General features: G+C 41.9%; 2 protein-coding genes and 1 long non-coding RNA gene across 4 annotated transcripts; 1 reads left to right on the top strand and 2 right to left on the bottom strand.

The window, feature by feature from the left end:
* Window positions 1-383: 383 nt before the first annotated feature.
* Window positions 384-12,309, top strand: LOC148902662 (uncharacterized). The gene is made up of 4 exons (XR_016118043.1): window positions 384-501; window positions 8,251-8,414; window positions 10,899-10,972; window positions 12,177-12,309. It is a non-coding gene; the product is annotated as an uncharacterized LOC148902662 (long non-coding RNA).
* rpl31 (ribosomal protein L31) lies at window positions 2,177-5,774 on the bottom strand. Its single transcript, XM_089017625.1, has 5 exons — window positions 5,720-5,774; window positions 3,765-3,868; window positions 2,897-3,022; window positions 2,339-2,451; window positions 2,177-2,256 (listed from the first exon to the last, which is right to left on the bottom strand). Exons 2-5 carry the CDS (start codon window positions 3,866-3,868, stop codon window positions 2,225-2,227), a joined length of 375 nt encoding a protein of 124 aa, XP_088873751.1. The 5' UTR covers window positions 5,720-5,774; the 3' UTR covers window positions 2,177-2,224.
* On the bottom strand, window positions 8,012-27,169 carry zc3h13 (zinc finger CCCH-type containing 13). Of its 2 annotated transcripts, none has more exons than XM_089017725.1 (20): window positions 27,020-27,169; window positions 25,791-25,973; window positions 24,639-24,742; window positions 23,646-23,760; window positions 23,422-23,530; window positions 22,113-22,279; window positions 21,649-21,791; window positions 20,773-20,973; window positions 20,522-20,671; window positions 20,096-20,442; window positions 18,761-19,204; window positions 18,037-18,240; window positions 16,966-17,419; window positions 16,544-16,740; window positions 13,958-15,142; window positions 12,132-12,695; window positions 10,797-10,940; window positions 10,262-10,462; window positions 9,160-9,323; window positions 8,012-8,422 (listed from the first exon to the last, which is right to left on the bottom strand). In XM_089017725.1, exons 2-20 carry the CDS (start codon window positions 25,962-25,964, stop codon window positions 8,219-8,221), a joined length of 5,271 nt encoding a protein of 1,756 aa, XP_088873851.1. In that variant the 5' UTR covers window positions 25,965-25,973; window positions 27,020-27,169; the 3' UTR covers window positions 8,012-8,218. The 2 variants fall into 2 exon arrangements, with proteins under 2 accessions (XP_088873851.1, XP_088873926.1); XM_089017800.1 differs by having other exon boundaries at window positions 16,628-16,740.
* Window positions 27,170-27,288: the final 119 nt, after the last annotated feature.

Raw genomic sequence — 27,288 nt, 5'->3', positions numbered from 1 at the left:
CGAGTGATCCCGATTCTCAACGGAAGTAACAGACATCGACCAAAACACACGAAAGCATGCAGACTCAAGCACTACGCGTTCTGATCATCCCATCACATTTCAAAACAAATGTTTTAGCGGTTGTATACGGAAATAAAAGAACTTTTATATCAAAATAGAAAATATCACTTTGGTGGGAAAAAATAGCGGACATCTGGGATCACTGATATTTGGTAAAAAGGCTACAACATAACGTTTAATGTAGGTACGCTACACTGTAGAGAAACTAACCAATGCCCCATTCGAAAATCTTACAAACATGTATTCATCATTTTACCCAATATTATGTAATTGTACGGTGTCCGTGCTGAATACACTGGGAGGGTAATTTAATATTCGTCCGTGTGGCAACACGTCATTGATCGCCGCGTTCATGCGATATCGTTATTGGTGTGCCGCCAACAATTCCGACGAGAAACGGATTGAAGTTTACGCTCTTTTTGCTAAAACTACTTTATAAAGGTGAGTAAATTGTATTTTTATAGAAATGTCAGCATATATATTTTTCTCCTTAACTGCCAAGTTTCAAGCAAAAAGAAGCATTAGCATATATATTTCGAGCTCACCATTTTCTTTCCTAGTATTCAGTGACAGCCATTTTGGATTTCTGACGAAAATCTGCCTGCATTCGATCGTTCATATTTGCTCATTTATATTTCCAATCTTTTCTTGCGTTCTCCGTTCTTGTTTAGAATTTCAAAAGCTTTCCAATGGGAACTTACTCGTTAAGATCTGCCAAATAATAAGAAAGTTATGATCGTTTAAACTGTAATAAAGAACTTGGTCACAGATTTTCATTGTTTAACTGTGTAATTACAGGCATAAAATCCCCTCATATTTCAAGTTAAAAATTCCATGATTTCCTTACTTATCATAAACAACAATGTAGACATCATTTGAAAGCTATTTAAATGCACTTTAATATGGTATTAGAAAACGTGTGATGAATTATTATAAAAAAATTATTTTTGTCACATCCCTATTTTATGTACTTAACTCATTCACTGCCATTGGACCTCTTTGTCCAAGAAGTCTTCATAAGAGATCCATTTGAGCGACTGATTTCCACATTTGAGGGCAAGTTCCTGTTTAACAAACCTTATGAACCCTAGTGCAATTACACCTTGTGCAAATACCGACCACCAGAGCTGCCTTCCTTGTTTAGTCTTTAATGAATGTGTTTATTACCTGGAGCAAGATGGCGAGCTCCACTTGGGACCTGTCTGCCATCTAACGGTCAATCGCCATCAATGAAATGGGCTTTAGATGAACCCATATGACATCATTAAATATGTCAATGTAGTGATACCTTGGCTTACTTACTTAATTGGTTCCCAGACAGTGTGTAAGGCGAAAAGTGTGTATCCCAAACATTAATTTCCCTCAGGAAACCACTAAAATAAGAATAATCCGTTCCCAGGGCCCCATGAAACAACATTTTCTACTTTCAAAGCCTTAAAACTACACAAAATACACCTTATTTCATGTATAATAAATGTGCTATGGTGTTGTAATTAAAGAAATAAACTGTACTATATAATAAAGTCGTTTTATTTACCTTTGTGATGGTCGTTGATGGCTTGAGCGAATGGACTGGGTAGCCTTCTTCTTCCACCATCTTGAGGACTGATTCCTTGTAAGCTTTGGCAGCTTTATCGTCAGAACTGGCTGCCTCGCCATGACGAATGACACTATAAATCCCCGTACGACGCTTCGAAGTTCTCGTCCGTGGCGAGCCTTGAAATCATGATTGGATGATCCAGGTTGCCTCTTGACGATATCCGAGTGAAGTTGCCGTGCTTTCTCTGCCATAATTTTACCCTGTTCCTCATCAATTGTGTTCTGTTGAGCTGGGTTGATAGCTTTTTGCATCAAGTGTACAGATGGCTTGTGCGGGTTTGTTGTGGAGCCGGATTGATGGGATATTTTAAACTTACACTCTGCTTTTGAACTATCAATAAAGTTGAAACGTGTCCAAATTTCACTGTTTTCTATCCACTGTAAAGTTACCTTGAGAGTTTTGAAAGGCGCTTAGAAATAAAAGGTACTATTATTATTACAGTAAAGCAATCATTTATATGTTGAAAGTGAGATCATTGAACTGATTTAGGTTAAGTGCAAAAGAAAACCAAGGTCATGCTGGAACGAAAACTCCTTTTATGAATGTTATTCCATAATTATACGTTTAGTTTTCATCAACATTGACTGTCTGCAGACCTGTAAGGAAGAGGAAGAAATGCTAAGGTCGGACCAATCGGTTCAATTGAGCTATGGATGACTGATTTGAGCGTTTCCTCACCTTTGCATGTTGTGACTGGAACATAAGTAACCAGGGTGTAAAGTTTGTTGGGGGAGTCCTCATCCTCGTTACGTTTCCTGGACAGTCGAACGCGTATTCTGTATGGAACATTCCTGCGCAAACAAATGATGATTAGCATTATGTTCTTTGCTGGAAACAATTCACATAAAGTTCGTTTGACTCCCTGGTGCTTTCTATTACCTTTGTGACTGATTTACTGCTTGTGTGTATATATATACAGTGATACCTTGGTTTACGAACTATTATTATGGATAGCATTACAAATGGATATCAAATTGATAGCCAGCTAGGTAGCTACCTAATAGATAGCCAGCTAGGTATATAGCTAATAGATAGCAACTAGATAACCAGCCAGGTAGCGAGCTAATAGATAGCCAGATAGGTACCTAGCTAATAGAAAGCAAATAGATAGTCAGCTAGATAGCTAGCTAATAGATATCCAGCTAGGTAGCTAGCCTCGTTATTCTCTACTCAATTATGTATTGTGCGAACACTAAGAAACTTTAGGGCTCTGGATAACCCCTGAAAATGTCTGACCTGACCCCTTTGCTCCACACTGCCTTGTTGAGGCGCGTGTCAATGCGGACGTCGGGGGTACCCATCTCCTTCATTGCAAACTTGCGGATTTCTTTGATGGCACGGGGAGCCCTCTTTTTGAAACCCCTGAAAAAAAAAAACAATTACAATACAATATACATTGATTGATATAGCGCTTTAACAACAGCTGAAGTTGGAACAAAACGCTTAACATGAACAGCTATCCTAGACGGGAGTGATGTGTCATTCGCAAACGAGCAGGTTCTTAGAGCCGGATCTCTGAAGTGAACAAAGAGAGCCAGTTCCTATTCCCCGCCCCCGGTCTTCGGTTAAAGCCGCACGTGATTGGTCGATATCCGTGGTAGATGAGGGAGGGGAGAATTATAGACATACGCAGCAGTGAGGAGAAGAGGGGGGTAGTGAGGGTAGACAGGTGGATTATGCTGTTATTTTTGTTTAATTATTATATTTTTTTACTAGTTGGTATAATAGCATTATTAATATGAAAAACAAATTAGTGATAGCTGATCAACAGACCAGAGTAACCACAGGGAAAGTGAAAGTTAGTGGATGCTCTCTGTGCAATAAAAATCAAGCCATATAAATAAAAATATGATATTGTGTATTGTTTTACATGAGTAATTCTTTTATCACATAATTTTACATGATTTTTCGTAGTTAATTTAATTAAAAAGAATTGAAAAGCCATTTGCGAGCCGGATCTTTTTACTGAGCAGGCCCAAAAGAACGGCTCTCTGAAAAGTCGGAATTCCCATCACTACTATATAGGAAATATAGCAATAAAAAAACGAGATTTTTTTTCAGCTTAATCATATTAGTAATATGTATTTTCTGATGTTATACTTACATCCCATGGATACGCTTGTGGACGTTGATGGTGTATTCTCTGGTCACCACCTCGTTGATGGCCGAACGTCCTTTCTTCTTTTCACCTTTCTTGTTTGGGGCCATCTATATCAATAGGAATGTGACAAAATAGTTCAATAATAATTCATCACACATTTTCTAATACCATATTAAAGTGCATTTAAATAGCTTTCAAATGATGTGTACATTATCGTTCTATGACAAATAAGGAAGTAATGGAATTTTTTGTTTTTTTATTATTTAATGATTTTTCTGCCTGTAATTACACAGTTAAAACAATGAAAATCTGTGACCGAGTTCTTTATTAGTTTAAACTATCATAATTTTGTTAATTTTTGGCAGATCTTAACGAGTAAGGTACCATTGGAAAGCTTTTAAAATTCTAAACAAGAACAGATAACAGCAAATATTAACGATCGAATGCAAGCAGATTTTCAAAAATCTCAAAAATGGCTGTCACTGAATACAGTGATACCTCGGTTTACGAACCCCTTGGCTTACGAACTTTTCGGTTTAGGAACGTTTTGTTTTTGTCCTCTATTCCCCGCCCCCCCGTCTTCGGTTAAAGCCACGCAATTGGTCAAGAACGCAGCAGTGAGGGGAGGTGGTTTAAACATTAAAGAGACAGGCAGACGACAGAGAGGGTGACAAAATGGATAGAAAACAGTGAAATTTGGACTCGTTTCAACTTTGATAGTTCAAAGGCAGTGTAGACTGCAAGGTTAAAATTCCCATCAATCAGGCTCCACAAACAACCCGCACAAGCCATCTGTACACTTGATGCAAAAAGCTATCAACCCAGCTAAGCAGAACACAATTGATGAGGAACAAGGTAAAATTATCTCAGAGAAAGCACCTACAAGGGATCATTCCTCAAGATGTTGAAAGAAGAAGGTTACATTCGTCATCAAGTATTTAATGCTGAGGAAACCGGCCACTCCATTCCATCAAGCCATCAACGACCATCACAAAGGTCAATAAAACGACTTTATCACACAGTACAGTTTATTTCTTTAATTATAATACAATAGCACGTTTATTATACATAAAATAAGGTATATTTTGTGTAGTTTTAAAAATTAGAACGTAGAAAATTGTGTTTTATGGGGACCTGAGAACGGATTATTCTCATTTTTATGGTTTTCTATGGGAAATTAATTTTTGGGATACACACTTTTCACCTTACACACTGTCAGGGAACCAATTAAGTTCATAAGCCAAGGTATCACTGTATGTGGTAATTCTTTTTTTGCTTGAAACTTGAAATTCTACCACTTCTGTGAGTTATAAAAATACAACTTACTCCCCTTTATAAACTGTAGTGTTAGCAAAAAGAGCGTAAACAATCAATTTCCCCCGTTTCTCGTTGTCGTATTCGGAAATTTCAAGAACCAGCAAGGAGGGAAACGTGTAAAACGTCATCATAAACTGCATATCTTGGAAAATCCCACGAAAAACGACTACGTACTTCACAAAAATGCATTTATATACGAGTACAGCGAGTGCTTGGTTCACTGGACAGAAATAATCGCGGTGGAATATAGCGAACTGTAGCGTACCTACTACATAGCATTACATTGAAAACTTGTAAAAACGAAGTCGCCACGACGTTTGTTGAGGCGACAAGAAACACTCGTTTCATGAAGCCAAAGAATATGTTTTAAAAGTGCGCAAAGTCGTTTCTTTATTAACAAAAAAGAAACGTTTATAGACTATACGCCACCCAGGCAAACGAATGCATTCCGGTCAACGCACAGCTCGAACTCATCACGTTAAATTCTCTTATAACATTGATTTTACGCCACCAAAACCAACTCGGTAAAGTATTAGGATACCAGTGTATGCGCTTATAATGTAAATATTCGACATTTTTGTGTTTAAAACACAGGATGGTGATAGATTGTTGAGTTGTAACAGGCGGAATAAAAAACTCACATTAGCAGATCGCTGAGGCGGAAGTCGGAAGGACGGAGGACATGGCAAGCATTGTGGGTAAAGGAAACTGGTCCGTTCTTTCAACTGTTCGTCGAGAAACAAACTGACGGTAAAAACTGCCCGCAAAAACAAAACACCCGAACACAGTTTTAGATATTCATATATTCATATATTTATATTATATAGATTTTTTACGATCTGCAAGTACGTAGTACGTGGAGGTTTGCCCTGGAAAGGAGAGGAATGAAGATCAGTCGCAGCTAGATAATAAATAAAATACAATCACAAATAGAATAAAATACATAAAATACAATTATGAATAGAAACAATAGAAAGAGCTACACAGAAAATGCGATTTTCAGATGGGACTTAAAGGTGGGAAGAGAATCGATGTTACGAATGTTGGGAGGAAGTGAGTTCCAGAGTTTCAGATTTTCGGTGTCTCCCTCCTCCTAGAATCAACCAATTTCCATCTCACTCGACATTTTCCTCCTTTGAAAACTGCTATTGCTGGAAATGTCGAAACATCCATTAATTTTCAACAACTTAACTTGAAGAAAGTTGCTGACTTCGGTGGAAGGCAGACAAAGCACTGAACCGTTCACCAAGTGACGGTCGTTCGCGAACGAAATGGCTCTAAGAGACGGCTCTTTGAAGTGAACGACTGGAGCCGACTCTTAATAGGGGAGCCGCTTATAGCCGATTCCGCAACTCTTTCGGTTAAAGTAGCACGCATACGTGTCAAAACGCAAGACACTGTGACCTTACTGACGCCTCCATTTTTCTATACTGAGAAAAAAAACATACGTGTGTGTAATATTTCATTGCGCAATTTTATGAAGAACATATCACATGTAAATATGAATACTTTAACAAGTGACAACGTATTTGTAGCAATCATCAAGTACTGGATGTTTGTTGTCGAGCATTGTGGCTTTTTTTGCTGTGATATGACGGCAAAAAACACGGTAAAATGTTTAATTTAACTGATTTCAAAATAAAATTTCATTTGACCGGAAATTGTCTTCCCGGAAATAATTTCTTCTTGAGACTTTTCGCACGGACTTATATTTCATATTTAATGACGAAAACGGAATTGAAAATAGCTCCAAATTACATTGAACAATTTTTTTTTGCGTTTCCGTACAAGCTTTCTTGTATGCCCTACACATCTAAAAGTGTGCAAAAATCGGACAGAATACGGCAAAATACCGCCGTTTGACAGGTTTACGCACGTGATCTGTCAAAATCCACGGGAAGAAGCTAACTTGATCTATTTGAGTTATTCCCGGTTGAGTGAACGCTGGTGCGTGTTGCTGTCGCAGCTCACCCACAGAACAACTGATCCAGTGACTGTAAAGTGACCTTGAGTTTTGAAAGGCACTTCTAAATGAAATGTATTATTATTATTAAAACATTGCCAGAGGGCTGACCAGCGCTTTACCGGCACCCGAACAAATTTTGGAAGTGCGCTCTACGTCATATTTTCAATTCCCGAATAAATTTGTGAATGGCAGTGAATGAGTTAACTTACCGTATTTCCGGCACTATATGGCACACCTAAAAGAAAACCATGCGCCTTGTGTTGCACCAAGACTACTATTTGATACTAGTTGACACAAATTCCCAGCAGACAAATCAGCCCATTTCCAACGGAGCTTGCGCGCCATCTTGTGCATTTTCTGGGACGCTACATTGGAGTCCTGACGGCTCAAATTGATATGGGAGGACTTCTTTAATCGATTGCAAACATGTATGCTTTCCTCTTCAGAACTACTTGAATCATATTCATCACTGGATGAGTAACAAGAAAGCATATTCTCCGAATTTGAAGCCATTGTTTTGATTCTAGAGCAAAGCAAGACGTCTTGGCGTGACGTCACGAACAAGGGGGCGGGACCTTCTGAAACTCGCCATTTCTGAGGTCATTTTGAAGTAGTTTTGGGACACTTGAAGTCATTTTTATTGGTATTTTGCATTTGACAAAAAATATTAGCCTGCGTGTTTGGGGTATTTTAGATGTTATAAAACGTTTTTCTGATGTCAGTTAGGAAACAAAAAAAAATGGTGTCGGTTGTCCTTTAAACATACTTATATAAGCCTTAAACATTATTATTATTATGTATTATTATCATTACTGTATTATTATTATTATTATTATTATGTATTATTATTATTATTGCATGGTAGCTGCTGTTTATATGTAAGGTGCTTTTCTTCCGCATACATATTTCACCAGCACTATTTTGTAAGTAAATGCACACACAATGAATGAAATGAGACTGCAACAAAAAAATTCCAAAGAGCTTTTTTTTCCTCATAACAACTATTAAGAAACAGACCATGCACAAAACGGAAACTATCTTCAATGCGAATCAACATTCCCACATTTTCAAACGCTTTATTTCCGCCGATAAAGTTATATTTGCGATGAAATGGGACAGGGAGAAAGTCAAGGCTTCCATACTAAAAAAAAAAAAAAAATCCACCTTGTGCATCTCACGACGCACAAACCTCTGCTTGTCCCACAGCCAGGTTGCTGATGCTGTCAACCGGAGCATCTTCAAGAACTGGATTTGAACCCTCGTCGGATGTTTCCGGAACAGAAGTCTGACCAGTTACAGTTCTCCTAAAAAGACGCATGCTCATTTGGAGCAGCTCGCTGTCTACTACGGGATTGATGGGATACTGTTTGGTGAGACCCTAACGGAGAAAAAAAAAGACAACAAGATGTGAGATTCAAGTTGCGTCCATAATTTGTAAAATCACTTTAAATGACCTTAGAAAATTAGAAAGTAGAAAATTAGGTTTTATGGGGACCTGGGAACGGATTATTCTCATTTTTAATGGTTTCCTATGGGAAATTAATGTTTGGGATACACACTTTTCGCCTTAAACATTCTGTCTGGGAACCAATTAAGTTTGTAAGCCGAAGTATCACCGGGTACCATATATTCCGTTGTAATAGGCGCACCCAAAAGCCTTGATTTTCTCCATATACCAGAAAATACAGTATATTTCATTTGGAATCGGAGTTGGAAAGTTTTGCCAGTAAAGATTTTAAGTTTTTTTTTTTCATCATGGTATATGAGAAAAATTCATAAACATTGCAATTGAACAACGACCGTGCCTTAGAAAATTAGAAAGTAGAAAATTATGTTTTAGGGGGACCTGGGAACGGATTATTCTCATTTTTAATGGTTTCCTATGGGAAATTAATGTTTGGAAGACACACTTTTCACCTTACACACTTTCTGGGAACCAATTAAGTTCGTAAGCCGATGTATCACTGTACACCATTCATTGGAGGTGCGCCTTATACATCGGAAAATACAAATCCAATGACTCTTCTCACGCGTAGCGATTCGACTCCTGTAGCGTTCACACGTCTTTTGCTCCGATTTAAGCCGTTTACCGGGCCATACGCCGGATTTGTTTACCTTGTCATTTTTCAAGAGTTGCTTGCGTATGCCGAAGTCCCTGCGGGCACAGAGAGCCTTGCAGCAAGGTCCCAAGTTGCTGAGTAAAGCTGCCCTCTCCACTCGCCTGTTCAGAGCTGCCATGTTCAAGGCCCCGAGGTCATGTTCAAACAGCTTGTCGGCATCTGGAAAATGTTAGCAAACAAAACAAAACAAAAATGGTGTCGGTTGTCCTTTAAGGGATTGTAATTTGTTTTTTTACAAACATCATGTGAAGATTAAAAGTGTCTGTATTTACAGGCAATACACATTGAAAATGGTGGCATAAAAGAATGGAAATACTCCAATCCAATACTACTAGCTAGCGACCTAGCTGGCTATTTATTTGCCATCTTTCGCTATATATTAGCTATCTGGCGAGCTATTGAGCTAGCTATCCATTACTTATCTAGCTATTTAGCTGGCTATCTATTAGCTAGCTATTAGCTAGCTAGCTTTCTATCTATTTGAGTTGAGTGAACGCTGGCGCGTGTGGCTGCCGCTGCTCACCCACAGAAAAACTTAGTCTGTGACTGTAAAGTGACCCTGAGAGTTTTGAAAGGTGCTGATAAATGAAATGTATTATTATTATTTTTTTATAGAAATAAATGGCATGTAACAGTCTTAACTCATTCACTGCCATTCCCAAATGTGTTTGGGTTATGTTTTTTGACATGCTTGGGTGCTGATAATGTGCTGGCCGTGACCTCTGGCAATGTTTTTCCGTTCCACGAGGGGGCAGCATTTCCCATTTTACAAGTTAGCGCTTTGTTCCAGCTTCAGCTGTTGTTAAAGCGTCACACAAACCAATATGTATATAGCTGCCCTCATTTCAAGCTCACATAACTCCAAACCTATATAATTTAGTAATTAACTCTTTTTTTTTCTGATGAAAGAAGAAAGTGTAAGGTTTCTTACGTTGCATTGAAAGTTTATGTCGTCCCAAAATTCAATATTCTGTGGGTTCTGGAATTTGAGTGACAATGACAAAAACCCTGGCACTGGATTGTAGGCTTGATGCATCCTCGAGGTTTATAATCAAGAAGTGTTGATGAAAATGAACGCCGAGATGGCAAATTGTCACCTTTTGGGTCATCCAACTCTGTCTTGCACACTTGTCGGACCTTCTCCAGAAGCTCCGTGCCGGCGAGTCGTCTGGAGACGCCCGCTCTGAGGAGAACAGCGCCTGGGGTGAAGCGCAGGAGAGCCGCTCCGGCCGCTCGGACCTCCGGCTTCTGTTTGGGCATCAGACTGGACCAGTCCACGTCGATGACATCCAGAGGACCTGATGACGCACGGAGGGGAAAGGGGGCAATATCAGATACAAAATAATAATAATGATACATTTTATTTAGAAGCACCTTTCAAAACTCTCAAGGTCACTTTACAGTCACAGGATATTTTTTTTTTTGTGGGTGAGCAGCGGCAGCCACACGCGTCAGCGTTCACTCAACCCCCAAAGTAATTCAAATAGATAGCAAGCTGATTTTAACTGATTAAAATAAGTAGAAATAAAATAACATTGGATGTTTTTTTTTAGGATGTGTATATAAACTAGTTCCAACAGGCAACTGTTATCAAATAACAATAATAAGAGAATCAAGTTTTTGTGGCGGTACCTGCGATTTTCTCCTCATCCTGCTGTTCTTCTTTTTTCTGACTGTCAGCAAGTATTTCATCAAGCTCGTCATCACTGATTGGTTCGTACTCCTCTCCGACAGATCCCACCGATTGGCTGTCGTCTTCTTTGCCCTCCTCTTCACCTGAAAGAAAAGTCACCTCAACGTCATGGGAAGTACATTTTTTTAACTCATTCACAAATTGAAAATATGACGTAGAGCGCCATCCCCAAATTTGTTTGGGTTTTGTTTTTTCATGCGTGCCGATAAAGTGCTGGCCATGGCCTCTGCCAATGTTTTTTTCCCCTTCCACAAGGGGGCAGCATTTGCACTTTGTCCATGTGAAGCGCTTTGTTCCAACTTCAGCTGTTGCTAAAGCGCTATACAAACCAATATGTAAGTACAGTGACTTACTTGGCTTACGAACTCAATTGGTTCCCAGAAAGTGTGTGTAAGGCGAAAAGTGTGTTTTCCAAACATTAATTTACCACAGGAAACCATTAAAATGAGAATAATCCGTTCCCAGGTCCCCATAAAACATATTTTGATGAAATAAGCCTTAAAACGACACAAAATATACCTTATTTTATGTATACTATTTGTGCTATGGTATTATAATTAAATAAATAAACTGTACTGTATAATAATAAAGTCATTTTATTGACCTTTGTGATGGTTGTTGATGGCTTGATGGAATGGAGTGGCCGCTTTCACCAGCATTAAACACTTGATGAGGAACGTAGCCTTCTTCTTTCACCATCTTGAGGAATGATCCCTCGTAGGTGCTTTCTCTGCCATCATTTTATCTAGTTCCTCATCAATTGTGTTCTGTTTAGGTGGGTTGATAACTTTTTGCATCAAGTGTACAGATGGCTTGTGCTGGTTGTTTGTGGCGCCTGATTGATGGGATATTTTAACCTTGCAGTCTACACTCTTCCTTTGAACTATCAAAGTTTAAAAGAGTCCAAATGTCACTGTTTTCTATCCATTTTCTCTGTCGTCTTCCTGTCTCTTTAATGTTTAAACCACCTCCCCTCACTGCTGCGTTCTTGACCAATCGCATGGCTTTAACCGACAACTGGGGGTGGGGAATGGTAGACAAAAACAGTCGGCTGTCATTTTCTTGTTAGAACGGGCTCGTTCGCGAACGACACATCACACATTGTGGCAGCTCCGTGTGTATCCCGAAAAATAGACATTTTCATACATTTAACGTTCGTACACCGAAAAGTTCGTAAGCCAAGGGGTTCGTAAACTGAGATATCACTGTATTATTATTATTATTATTATCGCTGCGTGTAACGAATCGAGAGGTGGACACCCGTCGATTTTTACCGTCAAGGCTGTCCATCCTCTCCATCTCTGATTGCTCCCCGGCAGGGTGGTGACTATTACTTGGGTTCTCAGTTTCTGGTGGGCTGAAGGCTTCTCTTGGCAGGAGAGGCTCATAGTCGGCTCGCCCCGCAGCTCTGGAGTCACCGTGAGGAGGCAAGTCCAGCATCATCGATCTCTCCCTGTCTCGGTCATTCCCCCTTTCCCTCTCTCGCTCATGCTGCTGAATGAGTCCCTCGGCGAGTAAGCGATCCCTGTCCCGAACGTCCCTTTCTCTGAGAAGGGGTTCTCGACCTGGACGCGGAGGAGGCGGAGGAGGCTCCCGTCCCCTGCCAGGCCAGTCCCTGGATTCCGGGTCCCAGTCTCTCTGTTGTTGAAGAGGTTGTTGAAGCAGACCTGCCGGCTGCTGTTGGCGAAGGTCCTTGCGGTCTCGCTCGCGATCAAACTGCTCCCTGTCGCGCTCTCGTTCTCGACTGTCGTAGGAACCAGCACGGGATTGGGACCTGCCTTGCCGCTCAGACTCGGGGGAGCTGCGCCTGGAGCTGTGGCTGCGAGAATCCTGGCGGTCTACAAGTGAGAGAGAATAGACATTTCATAGAAGTTTCATGCTTTTGTATGATTTCTTGAGTGAACACAAGGCTCACAATGGAAGCACAGACAAACTGGGGTCAATCTGCGGTGAACAGACACAGCCTGTTATAATAATAATACATTTCATTTCTAAGCGGCTTTCAAAACGCTCAAGGACACTTTACAGTCACTGGATATTCTTTTCTGCGGGTGAGCAGCGGCAGCCGCACGCGCCAGCGTTCACGCAACCCGGAAGTAACAGTATTAGTAGTATTAATAATAGTATTAGTATTAGTAATAGTATTACTAGTAGTATTAGTTGTAGTAGTAATATTAGTAGTAGTAGTAGGAGTATGAGTAGTAGTATTAGTACTATTAGTAGTACAGTGATACCTTGGCTTACGAAATTAATTGGTTCCCAGAGTGTGTAAGGCGAAAAGTGTGTATCCCAAAAAATAATTTCCTATAGGAAACCATTAAAATCAGAATAATCCGTTCCCAGGTCCCCGTAAAATATGAATTTCTACTTTCTAGTTTTCTAAGGCTTAACACTGCACAAAATATACCTTATTTTATGTATAATAAATGTGCTATGGTATTATAATTAAATAAATAAAATGTACTATATAATAAAGTCGTTTTATTGACCTTTGTGATGGCCGTTGATGGCTTGATGGAATGGAGTGGCCGGTCTCATCAGCATTCAACAATTGATAAGGAACGTAGCCTTCTTCTTTCACCATCTTGAGGAATGATACCTACAAGGGATCCCTCTGCCATAATTTTACCTTGTTCCTCACCTCCTCTTCCCCTCCCCTCTGCCTTTGAACTATCAAAGTTGAAACGACTCCAAATGTCACTGTTTCCTATCCATTTTCTCACTGTCTCTTTAATATTTAAACCACCTCCCCTCACTGCTGCGACCAATCACGTGGCTTGAACCGAAGACTGGGGGCGGGGAAGAGAGGACAAAAATGAGTCTGCTGCCATTTTCTTGTGAGGAGAACGGGCTCGTTCACAAACAACACATCACACACTGTGGCGCTCCGTGTGTATCTCGAAAAATAGTTTGTGTGCCAAGGTAAAATGTACATAAATTTAACGTTCGTGAACCAAAAAGTCCGGAAAACCGAGGTATCACTGTAGATGGAAAAACACACCATGCTTTGGAGATGCGCCTTATACTCTGGTGTCCCTTATACAACGGAAAATACGCTAACCTCGCTGTTTTCATGCTCAGAGTAGATCTGATTACTGACCCGATGAGGTGCTGCGGCTCGGCTCGCCTCTCTTCAACTGGTCTATTCGTGATTTCCTCTCAGTTCCCGGCGGGTCGCTTGCTGCGAGCCTCTCCCTTTCCCGGTCGTGCGCCCCAGTGCCCGGAAGCCGAGCCCTACGGGGACGTGTTCCTTGTACGTCATCTCGGTGGGCCGAATCGTTGGAGGGTGAGCGCGGACGCCTGGACGACGTGCGACTTTGGTTACTCCCCAAGCTGTTGCTGCGCGTCTGCTCCGGCTTGCGCAGAAGCGTCTGAGACATCAGGGGTTGCGGAGTCAACGTCTGCAGCAGCATCGGAGGATCCTGCGGAAGCAGAGGGGCGATGGCAGGGGGGTTGCGGCGGTCTCTGTCCCGACCCAGTCTGGCGCCGGCGCCTCTTCGAAGAGGCTCGGGTGGAGGGCGATCGGCGGTAGCAGAATCCCGTTGCCCTCCTCGATCCGAGGCCTCCTCGTCGGACCAGTCGCTGAAGTTGTCCATTTTGGCGGCTTGGGTGGGCTCAGCGTTGCTAGTCGATCCACGATGGCCTGGCCTCAGGGAAGGAGGCGGCGTCCGAGGACCTCTCTTCCTCTTTGGTGGCTGATGCGCTGAGGAATCCTCCTCCGATACCTCCGATTCTCCTACACGTTTCCTCTTGCGCTCCAGCACTTTCCTCTTTGCTCCTTTCCTCGGTGAAAGCAGAGGCGGAGGCCCGTCGGTCAGCAGAGAAGCCACAGGACCCTGGTTGAAACGGTCTCCGCTTGGAACTTTGCCCCCGGATGCCTCTTCTTCTTTCCGTCCTTTCTTCACGCCCTTTTTCACTGATTTGGTTTTCTTTTTGCCTTCCTCTTGAGGCTGCGACACCGCGACATCTCGGTTTTGGTCGTCAGGAACCGCCGCAACCGAAACAGGAGGCGGCGTGGAGACTCGCGGCTCTCTGCCTCGGCTACGAGAGTCAGAGTGCGTATCTGACGCTTGATCGGCTCGCCGGTCAGCGCCCCTGTTGCGCTCGCTTCGGGGTTCCTGGTCGTCGTGGCGGCCGCGCGCGTCCCTCTTATCGCCGGTTCCTCTGCGCTCGTCATCCTTCCAGTGGCCGGGCTTGTCGTCGGATGTTACAGGCTTTGACGGTGAGCGCAAAAGGGGCTCCAGGGGGCGCACCACCTGGCTGAGCACGCGATGCTTATCCGCACCTGCGCACAAACAGATCACAAGAACTCAGACTTATTAGATGGTAGCGTTATTTGTGGATTATGTAATCCTCATTTCCCAAAAACATACCTGCCAACTTTTGAAAGCAGAAAAGCTGAGTAATACGGCGCTTGCATTTCCATTTCTTAGCGTTTTTTTTAAGCATTTCAAATAACGCAGGGCGTACTACAACTTTTATACAGGAATTGTAATCATTTATACGAGCGGGGTTGACAGGTATGAAACTCAAACTCATTTTCACCTTTTCTTGAGCAAAGTCTAACGCCTGGAAATGCTTGGGAGTACAGGTAACATCCAAGTTACGACCGGGTTCCGTTCTGACAAAACGGTTGTAAGTCAAACGGTCGTAAGTCGAAATCCATTCAAAATGGTGACGTGATGTTCACACAACAGGATAGTATACGATGTCAATCTGTTGTTTTTAAGCAATGTTTTCTATTGAATATTATTATATATCAAACTGTTTACAGTTCATTTATACATTTTATAACTTTCAGTGTCATTTTTATCATTTTATATTTCATATTGTCGATTTTTATTACTTATAACTACCTGTAATGTATACAAAACTGTTTACTGTACAGTTCATTTATAAATGTTATACTTACCTTTTAGTGTCGTTTTTAATCATTTTATACTTCATATTGTCGATTTTTATTACTGTATAACTACCCGTAATGTATACAAAACTGTTTACAGTAAAGTTCATTCATAAATGTTATACTTACCCCGCTCTCCCTGCTAACGGCCCGAAGAGGTCGCCCGAGGTTGCTGAGACGGTATCTGCACTGTATAGCTACTGTATTGAGTGTAGTCACGTAGTAGAATGCTGTGCGAGTGTGTGACATGCTGGCTGGCAAAAAGTGTAGTACGCGTTGCCGGCTGCTTGCACGTTGCGGTGCCAGGCGCAGGAAAAAAAAAGGGTCTGGCGTTTGTGGTCGTAAGTACAGGTGGTCGTAACTCGGGTGTATTCCTCACGAAAAGACTGGAGTTTTCATTTATTTTTCACCCTTTTTGTTGATTTTTCTCCGGCAGATGCCGTTACGCGACAATAATAATAAAAAAAAGACGCTAACTCTTGAGTCTCGATTCCAGGAATGAGCTGTCACTCTGGATTCCAGGAAAGACCCGCACCACGCGCATGCGCAATTCACCTAAAGGAAGCTAACAGCTAGCACTGTACCGATCGCCTGTTCTCATGGTTTGAATTAACGTTGAGCACTTACTATTTTGACAATTTTTGATTGATTGTTTTTATTGGAAACCGTAATTTCCACGATTAACCCGTAGCGGGATAATGAAAACCGTCGTTTTTACGGCAAAACCGGAGTAGTTGGCAGGTATGGAAAAAAGGACGTGTCCTGGCTAAAAGAATTTCCTACTGTCACTTGGAGGTGGACACACATGGCTGGGGAGGAGGGGCTGTGGGTGGAGCTTGGCCAGCCCTCTGCCGATTGGACGCTCACTTTTCTCATCTGTACTGTTGTAGCCATCGCTGTCGGCGGGACTCTGGTCACGCGTTGCTCGCTTGGGCGAAGGTCGGGGGCTCGGGCTGGTCTCCAACCGGGGGCGCTTGCGACTGGAGGACAAGAAAAGTAGCGTAAATATAATTTTTATTTTGGGACAGAAACAACTTAATGTTATTATTATTATTATTATTAGCTATCTGGCTAGCTATGGAGCGAGCCAGCAATTACTTATGTAGCTATCTAGCTGGATATCTATTAGCCTTCTAGTTAGCTTTCTATCTATTTGAGTTACTGCTCCTCCACCTCCATTTTGCTACTTTATGATGCACACATGCCTTGTTTTGCGGTCGTCTCTTGCGTCTCGAGCGGTCCGGTCGTCCTCCCTCCTCTCCCGTCTTTCCTCCCTTCCTCTTTCTCGCTCCTCCCATTCTCGCTGCCTCTCTCTCTCCCGCTGCTCCCGTTCCCGTTCGCGTTCCTTCCTCTCTCTGTCCCGTTCTTCACGCTCTCTTTCGCGTTCCCGTTCTCTCTCTCGCTCTCTCTCCCGTTCCCGTTCTCGCTCTCGCTCCCGCTCCCTGGCGCGCTCCCTCTCTGCCTCTCGCTCCTTTTCTCGCTCGCGCTCCCTGTCTTTCTCCCGTTCCCTCTCTCGCTCTCTGTCCCTGTCTCTGTCGCGATCTCTGGTCCGGTCCTCGCGTCTGTCTTCTCGGTCTGCCCTGCGGTCGTCCCTCCGGTCGTCCCTCTCGGACTCCTCCGATCTTCTCTGATGTCTGTTTGGGGAAGTTGCTCGTTGATCTAGGAAAACAAAAGTGACATTTGTTGAGAGAGGAAAAAAAAATGCACATTTTTTTTCTTGCAAATTAAAATCTGATCCGTCTAAAATAAAGGCATATCATCGTTGTGTTTCTGTTGCACAAGAGACTATAAGTAACATAATATAAAGTTTGTCTGCCAAACATTTATTTCCCATAAGAAACCATTAAAAATGAGGATAATCCGTTCCCAGGTCTCCATGAAAAATAATTTTCTACTAAATAAGCATTAAAGGACAACCAACACCTTTTTTTTGTTTTAACTGACATCAGAAAAACATTTTATAGCATCTAGAAATACGTAAAACGCGTCGTCTGATATTTTAGTCAAATGCAAAACACCAATAAAAATGACTTAAAGTGTGCCACAAAACTGAGGGTATTCAGAAAGTCCCACCCCGTTGTTCGTGACGTCACTTAGGGCATCGTCATCAACTCAAAGACAAGACTTCCTGAATATTCAGCGTGAGTCTTAAAACGTAAAATCTAGCGATATGCCGTGGAATCTTTGTAAAATGCGCTCAGTAGAAGCCTCAGCCACCGAAAAAAAAAAGAATCTTTGCAACAATACCTCGTCGCAGACATTTTCGTAACTCCCACCTCTGTCACGATTGCAATCTCTTTCACTGTGTCCGCCTCTCCTGTCGTAAGAAGAATCTCGGAGATGATCGCTTCTTCTGTCACGCTCGGAAACTCTTTCCGCGGCGTTCCGTTCCGTGCTGCGTTCGCGCGCGCCGCTGCTTCGGGACTCCCAGTTGTCATGACCGCTGTCCAGCTGGCTCCCTCGGGAGTTCCTGTTGGAGCCTGATGGAGGAAGACATTTGACACTGTATGTGAGACACAAGTTCTTGTATTCTTCAGTGAGTCAGAGATCGGACACTGTGGACGAAGGCTCGGACCCAGAAAGATTGCCTTTACTGCCGGCAGGAAACGTAGCCATTCATGACAGACTCCTGAATTCTGCAGCCCTCTGCCAAGCTATTGATTGAGAGTAGAACGTTCTGAACGCGAACAGCTGTAAGTAATAAAACATTGTCTCTTCCGTGAAGTGCTAAATTTGTAACCTGGCTAGTGAGCTCTTCCTGTGAAGGAGTTTTAAGTCGTAAATTGCTTCGGTGATAAAGGAGTATCCCAAATCCTAAATTCTGTCCAAGACCAGATCTCCTAGATTAGTTAATCTGCTGTGTCTGTTGACCTCAGATTGACCCCAGGTTGTCTGTGCTTCAATTGTGTATTCGAGTCACACATGTTGACTAAGCATATAACAGCATGAAACTTTGAAATATGATCACTTCTTATTCACTATCAGATAATCCTAACTTGCCTTTGTCAGAGAAATCGCGTCCCCTCCCACGGCTGTTTCGCTCCGTTCTGGTCTCTGTTCGTGCTTCTCTTCCTCCTTCTTCCCGGCCATGACTTCTTCCATAACTTCTGTCTTCTTGGGCCATTTCCTCCTTTCTGAGGCTGTCCACCCTGTCCCTGTCCCTGTCTTTATCCCGCTCTCTCTCCCTTTCTCTCTCACGCTCACGATCTCGTCGTTCCAATGACTCTCGACTCGAGCGGGTTTCGGTCCTGCTTTCGCGGGTTTCTTTCACATCTCTGCGGTCACGGAGTTCCCTCGTCATTTCGCGTCCTCTGTCTCGGCCGTCCCGTCGCTCTCGGACGTCCCTGGTCTCTCGGTCATCGCGGTTGTCCCTTGACAAGACCTGGTCCGAGTCGAAATCCCAGTCATCCCGGTTATTGTCCTTATCTGCCTTCCTGCGACTTTCTGTTTGAAAGGCAAAAAAAGAAAAACGATGACTCAAACGTTATCCTTGGCAAAGCAAGAAATGTCACTTTCCAGCAAAGTACAACATCAGTAAGATGCTGCGATCGAATAAAGCACAGTAAGTTTCCACAACTCTGTCAAAAGCTGCAGCTTGGAATTGAAGCGGATTAACTTGGGGCAGGAGATGTGAGACAATCACTTTTCGTCAATGCATGATACAGCTTTGTGTTTTGCTTTCAACATTTAGCTTGGAGCAGATGTGCACATTTTTAGCATGACAGCCCTGATCCACTGGTGAAAAGGACACTTTGAGCCTCTCCTCTTTCATCTAGAACACGCGATCAACACACTGCAAGGCAGTGATGGAGTACGAGTGGAAAGTGAAGTGACGATTGAGAAATAAATAAAAAGCAGGCGAGTGGGATATTATTTGTTTACCTATTTATTTATTTAGTTAGTTATTTGTTTAGTTATGTATTTAGTTATTTATTTAGTAGTTATATGTGTCTGAAGTTATCAGAGATTGAAATGGGGGCGGCTGTCCAAAAATCAAATGTCACCCCTTGTGCTCTGCCGTAATTTTCTTTTGTGTCTTCTTTGGCTTAACACTAGCCTGTGATGGGGTCTTTTTCTGTCCCATAATAGCAATAGTATCCTCGGTAACATACCACGTCCGCCCTCAAAGAAAGGGGGATACGAAAACTAGTCCGCCAGCCAACGTGGCGCTGTTCGACCGTGTGGTTTGGTGTTCATCCGTCAAAAACTAGTTCGTCAACCGAGACTATGTGCTCGCGAATTTAATATTCATGAGGCGAAAAGTTTGTGTGCTGAAGATGTCCAATGCGGATGTATCACTGTATCACTTTACTTCTGTGAGACAAGCCACGTTACCATCTCTACGTTCATGTCTGCGCTCCTGAGTATGCGGACTCCTCTCTCTGTCACCACGGCTTCTTTCGCGACCTCTGGAACGGCGCACAGCGGGACTCGATTTGTCTGATCGACGGTGGGGGGACGAGGCATCTTGAGAGGTGGCCGGAGAACGGGAACGCTGGGACCTTGGCGGAGAAGAAGCCGCCGCCGCCGCAGTCGAGCTGCGGTGGTAAGTGGGAGAAGATGAGCGGCGGCGGCGAGGAGGAGAAGGCGAATGCCGCCGGGGAGAAGAGTCCGAGCGGGAGGAAGGAGAACGGCGGTGAGACGGCGAAGGAGTGCGCTGGTGGCGTGGAGGTGTTGGAGACCTACACACAGAAAGACAATCTTCCTGCGTTCCAGTCTTTGTTCACAGTATCCAACCGAACATTCGATTGGTGAGCTGACCTGCGTGGAGGAGACTGGGGAGCGGCCTTTTGTGAAGCAGCTTTGGGAGAAGAGGACTTCTTCCCGATTGAGCGCGAAGATGACACACTACCAGAACGCTCCTCAGAAGTCATCGAGCGCTTGGCTTTGTGAGAACTGTCAGATCGCTCCCTACCAAAGAGCAAGCAAGACTTTCCAAAAGGACAAATCGGGGGGAAAAAAAAAAAAAAACCTCCGTTTCCCTCCGTTGGAATGAGGAATGCAATCCTTACCGACGTTTCTCCTTCTTCTCTTTGTGTTTTTCGGCATCACGTCCTCGGTCTTTGCCTTCTTTCTGCTTCTCTTCGCCCTTCTCTTTGTTTTTGTGCTTGCCTTTGTGCTTCTTTACAACCACGGGGATGTCCACGGGCGCCGGGGGTGGAGGACTGGGCGTACGGGGCCCTTTCTTCTTACTATGGGAACTTTTCGAGGTCCTGGTAGAAAGGCAAAAACGACAACAGCAAATACCTTATCATATCTGCTTGATTACTGTATTTTTTTTCTCCTCAAAACAGAAATCTTAAAATAAGCCAAATTTACACCCAAATAAAATGTGTTGGGAGAGTGAGAGAGTGTAACTGGCGCCAATATTGTCATTGGTTGCCATGACAACAAAAATATAATTTATTAAAGGTGCTTAATACTGTTTGTATTTATGTTTTTTTCTTAAAATCCTCTTCAATACTTTATTTCAAATATGTTGTCATGATTGATTGGATTTGGCTGCGACACACAACGATTCACCATTGCGTTATTTATGTGCTTTTCCTTCTAATTTCGCTATCAACACTGTGTTTTCAGATGAAAAAAGTACCCAAAATGCATTGTGTGTCGCTTTCTCGCCCAGCGGCGTTTCCTCCGTGACGTCACTTAGGGCATCGTCATCAACTCGAAAACAAGACTTCCGGAATATTCAGCACGAGTCCTAAAACGTAAAATATAGCGATATGCCGTGGAATCTTTTTAAAATGCGCTCGGTAGAAGTCATTTGAAGAGATTCAACAAATTATGAATGCAACTTGTCCGGTGGTGCCGGTTGTCCTTTAAAAACACATTTCAGAGTTCACTTTAAACTCCTACTTGGTGGACTCAAGTCCTAAGAAACATACTTTGTCGTTTCGGCGACAGGTGATGATCCAGATGCCTTTTTCTCTTTCTTTCCGGACCCTTTAACGGCACTTTTTTGCTTTGGGGAGCCACTGGACTTCTTGGATGGAGGGGAGTCCCGTGAATGTAAAGGCTCGGGTGAAGTCTGGGAATCAGAATTATCTTACATGCATAAAACACGGATGAAATCTGACATCGGTAGTAAGCAACCTTTTCATCGATGGACCACTCCTGTCCGACTGAAAGTTTACAGGTATTTCTCACGACATATTTCTGTAGTCATCCAACACCAATAAATACAACGGTGAACAGTCAGAAAGTATTTGTTACTTCTCACATCTGCCACCAACTGAAGAGTACTATGCAAAAGCGAATACTACAATAACACGTACTACAACAAATGTTAGCATAAGGGACACGTCAACGCAAGGATGTGGAGGGGACGACGATAGCCATGGCTTCGTACCTTCAGCATGGCCGCGGATCTTGTTTTGGAGGCTGTCTCGTCTTTCTTGATGACAATGTCCTCTCTCTTCTCTAAATTCTCCTGTTCCAGTTTCATCAATTCACGTTGAATCTTCTGTCGTTTCATCTCAAGGGACAACTCGTAGTCGTAATCGCCAATATCCGAGTCTGCCATTCCATCAAAGATAGACTTAAAATGGTGACTTCAAGAAATAGATAACAGTATTTTCCAGTGTATAAAGCGCACGCAAAAGCCTTGATTTTCTTCAGCGCTATATTTTTTTATGGATTGTATGTTTAAGGCTTGTATAAGTAACCTGTATTGGTTTGTACTGAAAAAGAAACATTTAATAAAATAGATGCTCAATAAAGATATGTACATGGACAACTGGAGAGTGCTACATATGTTACTACAAATATATTCGTATGTACAGTTGTAAGTACAGTGAAACATTGGCTTACGAACTTAATTGGTTCCCAGACAGAGTGTGTAAGGTGAAAAAATTATTTCCCATAGGAAACCATTAAAATGAGAATAATCCGTTCCCAGGTCCCCATAAAACATCATTTTCTACTTTCTAAACCTTAAAACTACACAAAAATATACCTTATTTTATGTATAATAAATGTGCTATGGTATTCTCATTAAAGAAATAAACTGTACAGGATAATAAAGTCGTTTTATTTACCTTTGTGATGGTCGTTGATGGCTTGATGGAATGGAGTGGCTGCTTTCATCAGCATTAAACACTTGATGAGGAACGTAACCTTCTTCTTTGACCATCTTGACGAATGATCCCTTGGAGGTGCTTTCTCTGCCATAATTTTACCTAGTTCATCAATTGTGTTCTGTTTAGCTGGGTTGATAGCTTTTTGCATCAAGTGTACAGATGGCTTGTGCGGGTTATTTGTGGAGCCTGATTGATGTGAATTTTAACCTTGCAGTCTACACTCTGCCTTTGAACTATCAAAGTTGAAACGAGTCCAAATTTCACTGTTTTCTATCCATTTTGTCACTCTCTGTCTGTCGTCTGCCTGTCTCTTGAATGTTGAAACCACCTCCCCTCACTGCTGCGTTCTTGACCAATCACGTGGCTTTAAACGAAGACTGGGGAGGGGGACTAGAGGACAAAAAAAGTCGGCTGCCATTTTCTTGTTAGAACGGGCTCGTTCGCGAACGACACATTGTTGCGCTCCGTGTGTATCCCAAAAAATAGTTTGTATGTCAAAGTTGGAAAAGACATCATTCATTGGGGATGAGCCTTATACACCGGAAAATAGGGTAATTTAAAGAAAAAAAGATGGTAAACCTTCACGGTTTGTTTCCCACTCAATGGGCTCTTCTTCGCTGGCAGGAGTACGCTCCTTAATAATTTTGATGTCCTCTTTCTCTCTCTGTCGGCCTCTGGAAGAGTCTCTCTGTTGTAATTTGGGACAGGGACATAAATGCATACAATATCAATTATTCCCATTTTTTTAATACGCGGTTGAGAACATGGATGGATGGATGAAAAAAAAAAACATGTGCACTCACTCTTACTGTGGGAGATGCTGGTTCATCTAAATCACGCTTTACACTGTCTGGGTCATTATCTTGTCTTTTATTCTTCATCCTCTCCCGCAAGTCAACAGTAGGTCTCTCTGCCGACCTGCTCCAGAGAAAGAAAGAGGTGTCTTAAAAGGAGAACCAACACCATTTTTTTCTTTCCTAACTGACATTAGAAAAACGTTCTATAGCATCTAAAATACCCAAAACACGCAGGCCGATATTTTTATTCAAATGCAAAACTTGACTTAAAAATGACTTAGTGTCTAAAATCTGCAAAAAAATGAACACAGAAGTGGCCAGTTTCAGAAGGTCCCGCCCCCTTGTTCGTGATGTCACGTCAAGATGTCTTGCTGTGCTCTAGAATCAAAACAATGGCTTCAGATTCGCAGAATACGCTTTCTTGTTACTCATCCAGTTATGAATATGATTCAAATAGTTCTGAAGAGGAAAGCATACGTGTTTGCAATCGATTAAATAATTTATTCCATGCCATTTTGAGGTATCTGGGGGTGGGAAATGTGGCACCAAAAAAGAGGCAGAAAATGGCTCCGTGTAAGGAATTAATCAGCCCGTTTCCACAGGCTGATTAATTCCTTACACGGAGCTTTGTCGCCCTCTTCTGCCTCTTTTTTGGTCCTACACAAAGTTTTCAGACCAGCCAAGTACAGCCAAATGCATTGACGTGATGGAAGGACTGCTACAATGTGTCCTTTTTTCGGTCAGGGGCGTTCCTTCAGTGACGTGACGACTCGTCACCAACTCAAAAATAAGACTTCCAGAATATTCAGCGTGAGTCTTAAAACGTAAACTATAGCTATATGCGGTGGAATCTTTGTAAAATACGCTCAGTTGAAGTCATTTGAAGTGATTTTACAAATTATGGGCAAACTTGTCCGTGTTGGTTGTCCTTTAAAATAAAAAAAGACACTTCCATTATTTTCCAATATTTTAAGACGACTTGAAAACAAAGCATTGTACCGGCTGAAATTAAATCCTTTGCCTCGTGGTTGAGTTCCATGTGTGTAGCGACAAGTGTTTCCGTAACTGCAGTTTCCTGTCTTCAGCCAATTTCTACAGTGACTCTGAAAGACACAAATGAACATTTCACATGACCCAGTGGACAGCAAAGAAATCAACATACAGTGATACCTCATCTTACCAAAGCTTTATTTAGCTCACGAACTTTACGAACATTAAATTTGCGAGAATATAATCTTGGCATACAAAACTAGACCACACAGCGCTAAGGTGGTTGGCGGAGTATTTTTCGTCGCCACCTTTCTTTGCGTGCAGACGATTGGATTGATATGGATGAACGAAAAGCAGCTAGCAGGGGACATTGTGAGTGAGGGTATTATCGCCGAGAAAGCGTGGCAGCTTCACTCAGATATCATCAAGAGGCAACCTGAAAGTTCGTCATCCATAGACAATAATAATAATAATCATCATCATCATCATCATCATAATAATACATTTCATTTATAAACGTTTTTCAAAACTCTCAATCAGAACCAGAATTACAATCATCAATAAACAAGGATACTTTACAGTCACAGGATATTTTTTTGTGCGGGTGAGCAGCGGCAGCCACACGCGCCAGTGTTTACTCAACCCGGAAGTAACATAAAGTAATTAAAAAAAAATTAATAACAAATAATATGCCAATATTTTGGCTGCTCAATAATAACAAAGACATTATGCACATGTTTCAATAAGGAATAGCACAATATTATAATGTAAAAAAAAACCCACAGTAATGACATGAATAGACAAGAAACCTCCATTGTCATATTTCTTGCTTCAATTCACTGGACATTTTGAAGCTGAGTACCATCACAAAGGTAAATAAAACGACTTTATTGTACAGTACAGTTTCTTTCTTTAATTTCAATACAATAGCACACTTAGTATACATAAAATACGTTATATTTTGTGTAGTTTTAAGGCTTATTTAGAAGAAAATTATGTTTCATGGGGACCTGGGAACGGATTATCCTCATTTTTAATGGTTTCTCATGAGAAATAAATGTTTGGCAGACAAACTTTTTAGCTTACACACACTTTCTGGGAACCAATTTAAGTTTGTAAGCTGAGGTATCACTGTAGAACCAAAATTTGTGTTGTACATACCTCAGCAGCATTACTTCCGGTGCTCGGGCCGAGTCTTTCAAACACGCTGGGCCGTCGCGAAGGGGCCGCAGGGTTGTTGGTGCCGCTGGATGCGGTGGTGGTGGTGCTGCTGCTGCTGCTATCAGATATGGTTTTTGAATTCTCCACTGTAACCTTCCGCCTGATCTTGGACATTCTGCAGGGCTGGTGGAAATCATGCAAAAATCAGGAACAACATTGAATCAACTATGATCTCTTTGAGAACATGCAACCAGCACTTGGTCATGAAGATTATTAGAATAAAGAATGATGGACTGGAATGGTGCATTTGGGCCCTTATGTATCTTTTGGATTTTCCAAAATCAATGTCAGGAGTGTGAATGAAAATTAACACATTTCATGAGGCATGGTGTTGATTGATGTATTGATTTATGCATTTTTTTAGAAGTTATTTTTTTATTTATTGTCTATTTGCTTATTTATTTACTCATTATATGTATATATTTTTTATCGCTGCGTATGGTCGATTATGAAAGCATAATGTGCGCATGCGCGGTAAACTGCATTTCCGCTTGTGTTAGCGTTTTTTTATAATTTCAAATAATGTACGATTTTTATACAGTAATTGTAATCATTTATAAGGGAAGCTATTAACCAAGGTTGACAGGTATGAGAGTTTGAGGTTTATTACGCTCCAATGAACGTTTATGTAGTCCTAAAACTCAATATTCTGTCAGTCCGGTAATTTGAGTTACAATGACAAAAACCCTGGCACTCAAGTGGACACATTTTTGCACATCGTCTGGCAGTGAATGAGTGAATAGATTGCTTTACTTCAGGATTTTGCCTTTAACTTAGATATCTAACGAAAACTGTCAAATCTATCTGGACTTGCTTAATCAAATTTGACTAATGGAGCAATTTTTTTTTTGATAAATTGCGGTCTATTTGTTAAAAAAAATAGTGATCCAAGCTCTTAACTAAATGGGGCTAACCCTATAAAACGCACTGTCATTGCTCAAATGCCTCATTGCCGATATGATTTAAATGATGATGCAAACTGACCAAGGATGATTATTATCCTGTAAACTACATCGAACATTTCGTAAAACCAATATGCACCTCAACATTAGAGACAAACAAACGAAAGAAGCTAAAGCTAGCATGATGTACTTCGTGTTTTCATTGAGCGCGAGGCCTTCGTGTTTCAGAACGCAAATGCAAAATGAATAGACATCAATAACACTCACCCAGGATTCTGAATCGGTGTCGCATCTATTATGACCCAGATATAAGATTTATTAACTGAATAAATGACATTTATTCTTCAAAGGTGAATTCTAAGACTTCCCGGGGAGTCCGCATATTGACGGTGGATGTGCGTCATTAGACCACAGTCTTCTTTAGTGGGTACGTGGGTCAACGCGAGACGCATGAATAATAGTGGCGCCACCTAACGGTTGGTTTAAAAATGATGGTTATTATTATTTTTTAAAACACGTCTTTCCACGGCACGATC

Source organism: Hippocampus bargibanti, linkage group LG01, assembly GCF_051943395.1.
Source record: "Hippocampus bargibanti isolate YZ-2025 linkage group LG01, ASM5194339v1, whole genome shotgun sequence".
Lineage (NCBI taxonomy): Eukaryota > Metazoa > Chordata > Actinopteri > Syngnathiformes > Syngnathidae > Hippocampus > Hippocampus bargibanti.
Note: the sequence above shows the minus strand (reverse complement) of the source record. Positions and strands in the feature narration are given on the sequence as shown.

Bases quoted from the DNA above. Each gene is read 5' to 3' on its own strand.
- rpl31 (XM_089017625.1), bottom strand. From the start codon at position 3,868: ATGGCCCCAAACAAGAAAGGTGAAAAGAAGAAAGGACGTTCGGCCATC. The intron at 3,023-3,764 runs GTAAGTATAACA...TTTTTTTTTCAG, and splicing joins CACAAGCGTATCCATGGGAT to GGGTTTCAAAAAGAGGGCTC. The intron at 2,452-2,896 runs GTCAGACATTTT...TTGTTTGCGCAG, and splicing joins GTGTGGAGCAAAGGGGTCAG to GAATGTTCCATACAGAATAC.
- zc3h13 (XM_089017725.1), bottom strand. From the start codon at position 25,964: ATGTCCAAGATCAGGCGGAAGGTTACAGTGGAGAATTCAAAAACCATA. The intron at 10,941-12,131 runs GTAAAAATCGAC...CTTTTCTTTCAG, and splicing joins GAGGATGGACAGCCTTGACG to GTGAAGAGGAGGGCAAAGAA. The intron at 9,324-10,261 runs GTGACAATTTGC...AACATTTTCCAG, and splicing joins AGAGTTGGATGACCCAAAAG to ATGCCGACAAGCTGTTTGAA.